Raw genomic sequence first — 9091 nt, 5'->3', positions numbered from 1 at the left:
AAAAAAAACCCACAAAAAAACCAAAGCAATACATGCACATGATATGAAATTTCAAGTAGTTCAGATAAATATTATGTAGAAAATAGAAATGCTAATTAGAAAGTAAAAAATTCCATTCCTCCTTCCCTAGTCAGTTTCTCCAAAGGTAGTCATTGTTACAGGTTCAAAATTTGCCTTCTGATGTGTCCCACACTGAATGGTGGACCAGACTATTGGTAAAAAGGTGATAAGCCAACCCTGGAATCAGTTTCTAGAGCTAGGATTTCTCTTTGGCTTAAAAATGTCCAATTGCAGAAACCTAATAGTGACCAAGTTGCCTCTGTCTTCCGAATAGCTGCTTCCTCATACTAGGAAATTCAGTAGCAAATAGGTACCATTGGGCCAGGGCACAGTATTCTTATTTTAGGAAGTCAAAGTCACATGTATTTCTCCTTTCCTTATTTCTGTTTGGTGCAGATTCCTCAAGCCAGGAACAGAACAACAAAACTGAGATGTATGATAAGAAGACAACAGACCAGGCTCCAAACACTGATGCTTCTGGGAGTCAGAGCTATCCAATGTCAGCAGCATATGGAAGAAGACAGAGAAGAAAAGGAGCAAGTATTTCAGGATTGAGTGAGTGTGAATTCAAAGGAAGAAGCCTTAAACAATCCAGTGAAGGGTATGGCCTGGGTGATAGAGCTGGGTCTTCGCCTACCAATAAGACTGCCAGGAATGTCCCTTTCTTGCACTTGTCCTTGGAGAAGGACAACATGGAGCAGCCTACAACTCCACAACCAGAAACCACTACCCCTCAGGGGTTGCTTTCAGATAAAGATGACATGGGAAGGAGAAATGATGGCGTAGATTTCGGATCCAGAAAAGCATCAGCAGCACAGCCCATACCTGAAAACATGGACAATTCCATGGTTAGTGATCCACAACCATACCATGAAGATGTGGCTTCTGGAGCTGAGAAGACAGAAGCCAGAGCTTCTCTTTCACTGATGGTAGAAAGTCTTTCTACAACCCAAGAGGAAGTCATTCTCTCAGTAGCAGCAGAGGCTCAGGTGTCTATGAATCCTTCTCATATCCAGTTAGAAGATAAAGAAGCTTTCAGCTTTGATTCACGAAAGGCCCAATCCAAAATGGAGTCAGCCCAGGATGTTCAAACTATCTGCAAAGAAAAGCCTTCTGGAAATGTTCACCAGGCCTTTACAGCAAGTGTTTTGGGTATGACAAGTACTACAGCCAAAGGAGATGTTTATGCCAAGACTCTGCCTCCCAGAAACCTTTTTCAGTCCTCAAGGAAGCCTGATGCTGAAGAAGTCTCCTCAGATTCAGAGAATATTCTTGAGGAGGGGGATGGTTCTGAAGAACTGGCTCATGGTCACTCTTCCCAGTCCTTGGGGAAGTTTGAAGATGAACAAGAAGTCTTCTCAGAATCAAAAAGTTTTGTTGAGGACTTGAGCAGCTCTGAGGAGGAGCTGGACCTCAGATGCCCCTCCCAGGCTTTAGAAGAGCCTGAAGATGAAGAAGTCTTCACAGAATCAAGCAGTTATGTTGAAAAGTACAACAGTTCTGAGGATTGCAGCAGCTCAGAGGAAGACCTGCCTCTCAGACACCCTGCTCAGGCCTTGGGAAAGCCCAAAAACCAACAAGAAGTCTCCTCTGCTTCAAATAATACTCCTGAAGAGCAGAATGCTTCTACACAGCAGCTGCCTTCCAGATGCCCTTCTCAGCCCATTATGAGTCCTACTGTTCAGCAACAAGTCCCCACCAGTTCAGTGGGCACTTCTGTAAAACAGAGTGGTTCCGTGGAGCCAATCCCTCCAAGACACCCTTTCCAGCCATGGGTGAACCCTAAAGTGGAGCAAGAAGTTTCCTCATCTCCAAAGAGCATGGCTGTTGAAGAGAGCATTTCTGTGAAGCTTCTGCCTCCTAAACTTCTTTGCCAGCCCTTGATGAATCCTAAAGTTCAACAAAACATATTCTCAGGTTCAGAGGATGTTGCTGTTGAGAGAGTCATTTCTGTGGAGCCACTGCTCCCCAGATATTCTCCTCAGTCCTTGACAGATCCTCAAATCCGGCAAATCTCAGAAAGCACAGCTGTTGAGGAAGGCACTTATGTGGAGTCGCTGCCTCCCAGATGCCTTTCCCAGCCCTCGGAGAGGCCTAAGTTCCTAGACTCAATGAGTACTTCTGCAGAATGCAGCAGTCCTGTGGCGCCAACACCTTCCAAATACACTTCCCAGCCATGGGTGACCCCTAAATTTGAGGAACTGTATCAACTCCCTGCACATCCAGAAAGCACTACTGTTGAAGAGGACATTTCTAAGGAGCAGCTGCTTCCCAGATATCTTTCCCAGTTTACTGTGGGAAATAAAGTCCAGCAACTGTCCTCAGATTTCGAGAGGGCTGCTGTTGAGGCAGGCATTTCTGGGAGCCCAGTGCCTCCCCAATACGCTACCCAGTTCTTAAAGAGGTCTAAAGTTCAGGAAATGACCTCACGTCTAGAGAAAATGGCTGTTGAAGGCATTTCTAAGAAATCACGGATTCCCAGGCGTCCAACCCAGTCATTCGTGAAATTTATGGCACAGCAAATCTTTTCAGAGAGCTCTGCTCTTAAGAGGGGCAGTGAAGTGGCACCTCTGCCTCCCAATCTTCCTTCCAAATTTTTGTCGAAGCCTAAAATCAAGCACCAAGTTTTCTCAGATTCAGGGAGTGCTAATCCTAAGGGAGGCATTTCTTCAAAGATGCTACCTATGAAGCACCCTTTACAGTCCTTGGGGAGGCCTGAAGACCCACAGAAAGTTTTCTCATGTTCAGAGAAAGCTCCTGGGAAGTGCAGCAGTTTTAAAGAGCAGCTGTCTCCCAGACAGCTTTCCCAGGCCTTGAGGAAACCTGAGTATGAGCAAAAAGTCTCCTCTGCTTCTGCCAGCTCTCCTAAAGAGTGGAGGAATTCTAAAAAGCAGCTGCCTCCCAAACATTCTTCCCAAGCCTCAGATAGGTCTAAATTCCAGCCACAGATGTCATCAAAGGGCCCAGCAAATGTACCTGTAAAGCAGAGCAGCGGTGAGAAGCACCTGCCTCCAAGTAGCCCTTTCCAGCAACAGGTTCATTCAAGTTCTGTGAATGCTGCTGCTAGGCGGTCTATTTTTGAGAGCAATTCTGACAACTGGTTCCTACGAAGAGATCAAGCTTTTGCAAACAAAACCAATAAATTCAGCCAAGGTTCCAAACACCCCATAAAGAGCATTCCGGCCCCTGCTACCAGACCTGGGAAGCTCACCACTGCCCCTGCTGGGCAAACATCCACTTCTGGGCAAACATCCACTTCTGGGGACATTTGCTCTAAGAAAGAAGATCTTGAGAGTGGTGATGGTAATAATAACGAGCATGCAAACCTATCCAACCAGGATGATATTGAAAAGCTTTTTGGGGTTCGACTGAAAAGAGCCCCTTCCTCACAGAAGTATAAGAGTGAGAAACAAGATAACTTCAACCAGCTTGCTTCAGTGCCCTCGGGCCCAATTTCATCCTCTGTAGGCAGGGGGCATAAAATCACAACAAGCAATTCCCAGGGGCCCCTGGAGGCTGCAGGGAACCTCACCAAAATATCTAACGTTGCAGAGAAGCAACAGAGCAGGCCCAAATCTGAAAGCATGGCCAAGAAGCAACCTGCTTGCAAGATCCCAGGTAAGGCTTTTATCTCTCCAGATGGCAAGTAGATATCACGTGGAAAGAAGAACTGGAAAGCAAAGCCTTGAATGGGCATTAAAGTCTATTCTAGCCTTGCTTACTGAATTGTGGCTTTGACAGGGCTGGCTTATGGGTTTGGGAGCAAAATAGTGCCCATTCTAGATTTAATAGATTTGGAGGTAGTTAATTTTGAGTCTTCCCTTTCCCAATGGGGTCCCCCTCTGGACATCCATCTACATTTCACAGTAGACACATGACCATCTCCCCATTCCCTCTTCCTCACCCTCTGCACACGTTACGTTTGGATGGAATTTTATGCTTTTCTCAAAATACGTTTACATGCATTAAGCCCCTCTCTAACACCATGTGGATTTTTAAAGCCAACTCATTAGTAGAACATTATATTCAGTCTCTCAGCCTGAAATCTTAATTTGCCATAAATGTCTCTTCGCTCTAGAGCTAGGCGATCTTTTGGGCACTAATGTCTCCCAAAACCTTTGGACTTTCACACTCCATCCTTGGGAAAGTCTTTTATATTCCTGTAACCACACTTATGTAACCACACACTTGTAGGAGGGACTATGAAGTAACAAATACTCTAAGATTTTTCTAGGAGTTAGAGGAATGGCATCAATGGCCTGAGCCTCTGGCATCCTTGGGATTTTCCCAGCCCACCCCTGGCAAGCGTTGTCCTACCCTGATTTGCAGATGAGACGAGGGATGGACGAGGGAAGGGTCCAGTAAAGGGACAGGATGCCCACTTTTAAGTACAGCTTCTTTACTACCCAAGGAATTCCTGCCTTGCCAAGTTGTAGGGAGGGCCCAAAAAAAGGGGGGCCTTCTCTGGTTGATATCTGTTTATTTTCCTTTGGCAATTAACAAGGGTCCCATTTGGGATATTATCGTGGGTAAGCCCCAGCCAGGCTCAAGACCCTGCCTGCCTTGCTTCAGTTCTAACTCCTTTCATTTCTTTCTCAGGAAAGCCTGATGGTCAACAGTCAGATTATGCTGTCTCAGAGCCAGTTTGGATAAATATGGCAAAGCAGAAGCAGAGGAGTTTCAAGGCCCACATTCCTATGAAAGAGCTGAAAACTAAGAGCAGAGCTGGAGCCAATGCTGAGCCTAAGGAGCCTAAATATGGGGTAGGACCTGGGGTAGCCAAGAAAACACTCCAAAAAGGTTGCTGGAATCACTGATTAGGCTTCTATTGGGAACTTTGTGGACATGCAGCTCCCCCTCTCTTTGGGAGCATTAATCAAGGCAGGAGGAGTCTTTAGGGAAAGACTTGCTTTGCATTTATACAAATATGCCCTGCTTTTATGCTCTTAAAGGGTTTGTGCAGGCCAGGTGTGGTGGCTCATGCTTATAATCCCAGCACTCCGGGAGGCCAAGGCAGGTGGATTCCTTGAGCTCAGGAGTTCAAGACCAGCTTGAGCAACATCCTGAAACTCCATCTTTACTAAAAATACAAAAACATAGCTGGGTGTGGTGGCATGCACTGACATTCCCAGCTACATCCATCTACATTCCACAGTAGACACATGACCATCTCCCCATTCCCTCTTCCTCACCCTCTGCACACGTTACGTTTGGATGGAATTTTATGCTTTTCTCAAAATACGTTTACATGCATTAAGCCCCTCTCTAACACCATGTGGATTTTTAAAGCCAACTCATTAGTAGAACATTATATTCAGTCTCTCAGCCTGAAATCTTAATTTGCCATAAATGTCTCTTCGCTCTAGAGCTAGGCGATCTTTTGGGCACTAATGTCTCCCAAAACCTTTGGACTTTCACACTCCATCCTTGGGAAAGTCTTTTATATTCCTGTAACCACACTTATGTAACCACACACTTGTAGGAGGGACTATGAAGTAACAAATACTCTAAGATTTTTCTAGGAGTTAGAGGAATGGCATCAATGGCCTGAGCCTCTGGCATCCTTGGGATTTTCCCAGCCCACCCCTGGCAAGCGTTGTCCTACCCTGATTTGCAGATGAGACGAGGGATGGACGAGGGAAGGGTCCAGTAAAGGGACAGGATGCCCACTTTTAAGTACAGCTTCTTTACTACCCAAGGAATTCCTGCCTTGCCAAGTTGTAGGGAGGGCCCAAAAAAAGGGGGGCCTTCTCTGGTTGATATCTGTTTATTTTCCTTTGGCAATTAACAAGGGTCCCATTTGGGATATTATCGTGGGTAAGCCCCAGCCAGGCTCAAGACCCTGCCTGCCTTGCTTCAGTTCTAACTCCTTTCATTTCTTTCTCAGGAAAGCCTGATGGTCAACAGTCAGATTATGCTGTCTCAGAGCCAGTTTGGATAAATATGGCAAAGCAGAAGCAGAGGAGTTTCAAGGCCCACATTCCTATGAAAGAGCTGAAAACTAAGAGCAGAGCTGGAGCCAATGCTGAGCCTAAGGAGCCTAAATATGGGGTAGGACCTGGGGTAGCCAAGAAAACACTCCAAAAAGGTTGCTGGAATCACTGATTAGGCTTCTGTTGGGAACTTTGTGGACATGCAGCTCCCCCTCTCTTTGGGAGCATTAATCAAGGCAGGAGGAGTCTTTAGGGAAAGACTTGCTTTGCATCTGTCTCTTATACACATCTAGATGTGTATAAGATGCTGGATTGAATCATAGATCTATTTTTAGTTCTTTGGGAAATTTCCATACTGTTTTCCACAGAGTTTGCACTAATTGACATTCCCACCAGCAGTGTGTAAGTATTCTCTTTTTATCACATTCATCTCACCATCTATTGTTTTTTGACTTTTTCATAATGGCCATTCTGGCTGAGGTAAGATGATATCGCATTGTGTTTCAATTTGCATTTCCCTAGTGATTAGTGATATTGAGCATTTTTCATATGTTTGTTGTCCATTTGTATATCTTCTTTTGAGAACTGTTTATTCATGTCCTTTGCCCACTTTTTAATGGATTATTATAGTTTATTGTCACCTGGCTTCACTCTTTCTGTTAAGTTCCTGTGTTGCTTCTTGGAAAAAGCTCACAGCAAGAATATCTACATACTATTTTGTCTTTCCAAGTGGGAGAGACACGCTAACAATGTCTCCAATCTGCATCTTGGAAATAAAAACAACTAGGATTGTTTTAATATGAGGGTAGAAAAAAAGAAGAAAAAGGGGCCATAATCTTGCCTCCCAGATAACTCCTATTGACCCCTTCTTAAAAGCAAAGCAATATGGCCGGGCACAGTGGCTCATGCCTGTAATCCCAGCACATTGGGAGGCTGAGGCAGGCGGGTCACAAGGTCAGGAGTTTGAGACCAGCCTGACCAACATGGTGAAACACCGTCTCTACTAAAAATACAAAAGTTATCCGGACGTGGTGTCATGTGTCTGTAATCCCAGCTACTCAGGAGGCTGAGGCAGGAGAATTGCTTGAACCTGAGAGTCAGAGGTTGCAGTGAGCCAAGATCGTGCCACTGCAGCCTGGTATGAGGTATGAATTCAAAGTGTGAAATTTGTCTTTTGGGTAGAGTGTAAAATAGAGCCATAATTAATTTTCAATTTCACTCCAGCCTGGGCGACAGAACAAGATTCCGTCTAAAAAACAAACAAACAAACAAACAAAAAAACAAAAAAAAACCCACAAAAAAACCAAAGCAATACATGCACATGATATGAAATTTCAAGTAGTTCAGATAAATATTATGTAGAAAATAGAAATGCTAATTAGAAAGTAAAAAATTCCATTCCTCCTCCCCTAGTCAGTTTCTCCAAAGGTAGTCATTGTTACAGGTTCAAAATTTGCCTTCTGATGTGTCCCACACTGAATGGTGGACCAGACTATTGGTAAAAAGGTGATAAGCCAACCCTGGAATCAGTTTCTAGAGCTAGGATTTCTCTTTGGCTTAAAAATGTCCAATTGCAGAAACCTAATAGTGACCAAGTTGCCTCTGTCTTCCGAATAGCTGCTTCCTCATACTAGGAAATTCAGTAGCAAATAGGTACCATTGGGCCAGGGCACAGTATTCTTATTTTAGGAAGTCAAAGTCACATGTATTTCTCCTTTCCTTATTTCTGTTTGGTGCAGATTCCTCAAGCCAGGAACAGAACAACAAAACTGAGATGTATGATAAGAAGACAACAGACCAGGCTCCAAACACTGATGCTTCTGGGAGTCAGAGCTATCCAATGTCAGCAGCATATGGAAGAAGACAGAGAAGAAAAGGAGCAAGTATTTCAGGATTGAGTGAGTGTGAATTCAAAGGAAGAAGCCTTAAACAATCCAGTGAAGGGTATGGCCTGGGTGATAGAGCTGGGTCTTCGCCTACCAATAAGACTGCCAGGAATGTCCCTTTCTTGCACTTGTCCTTGGAGAAGGACAACATGGAGCAGCCTACAACTCCACAACCAGAAACCACTACCCCTCAGGGGTTGCTTTCAGATAAAGATGACATGGGAAGGAGAAATGATGGCGTAGATTTCGGATCCAGAAAAGCATCAGCAGCACAGCCCATACCTGAAAACATGGACAATTCCATGGTTAGTGATCCACAACCATACCATGAAGATGTGGCTTCTGGAGCTGAGAAGACAGAAGCCAGAGCTTCTCTTTCACTGATGGTAGAAAGTCTTTCTACAACCCAAGAGGAAGTCATTCTCTCAGTAGCAGCAGAGGCTCAGGTGTCTATGAATCCTTCTCATATCCAGTTAGAAGATAAAGAAGCTTTCAGCTTTGATTCACGAAAGGCCCAATCCAAAATGGAGTCAGCCCAGGATGTTCAAACTATCTGCAAAGAAAAGCCTTCTGGAAATGTTCACCAGGCCTTTACAGCAAGTGTTTTGGGTATGACAAGTACTACAGCCAAAGGAGATGTTTATGCCAAGACTCTGCCTCCCAGAAACCTTTTTCAGTCCTCAAGGAAGCCTGATGCTGAAGAAGTCTCCTCAGATTCAGAGAATATTCTTGAGGAGGGGGATGGTTCTGAAGAACTGGCTCATGGTCACTCTTCCCAGTCCTTGGGGAAGTTTGAAGATGAACAAGAAGTCTTCTCAGAATCAAAAAGTTTTGTTGAGGACTTGAGCAGCTCTGAGGAGGAGCTGGACCTCAGATGCCCCTCCCAGGCTTTAGAAGAGCCTGAAGATGAAGAAGTCTTCACAGAATCAAGCAGTTATGTTGAAAAGTACAACAGTTCTGAGGATTGCAGCAGCTCAGAGGAAGACCTGCCTCTCAGACACCCTGCTCAGGCCTTGGGAAAGCCCAAAAACCAACAAGAAGTCTCCTCTGCTTCAAATAATACTCCTGAAGAGCAGAATGCTTCTACACAGCAGCTGCCTTCCAGATGCCCTTCTCAGCCCATTATGAGTCCTACTGTTCAGCAACAAGTCCCCACCAGTTCAGTGGGCACTTCTGTAAAACAGAGTGGTTCCGTGGAGCCAATCCCTCCAA

General features: G+C 44.8%; 1 protein-coding gene across 1 annotated transcript in view; it reads left to right on the top strand.

The window, feature by feature from the left end:
- The window catches only part of KIAA1210 (KIAA1210 ortholog), an 80330-nt gene that overhangs the window by 67813 nt on the left and 3426 nt on the right, over positions 1-9091 (top strand). Inside the window, 2 exon segments of the mRNA XM_011977142.1 lie at positions 457-3678; positions 4660-4823. Of these exon segments, the coding sequence (XP_011832532.1) occupies positions 457-3678; positions 4660-4823 (3386 nt within the window).

The sequence above is a fragment of the Mandrillus leucophaeus genome, unplaced genomic scaffold (assembly GCF_000951045.1).
Source record: "Mandrillus leucophaeus isolate KB7577 unplaced genomic scaffold, Mleu.le_1.0 Scaffold174, whole genome shotgun sequence".
Classification (NCBI taxonomy): domain Eukaryota; kingdom Metazoa; phylum Chordata; class Mammalia; order Primates; family Cercopithecidae; genus Mandrillus; species Mandrillus leucophaeus.
The sequence above is the reverse complement of the archived record's forward strand: the minus strand, read 5'-3'. Positions and strand labels throughout refer to the sequence as shown.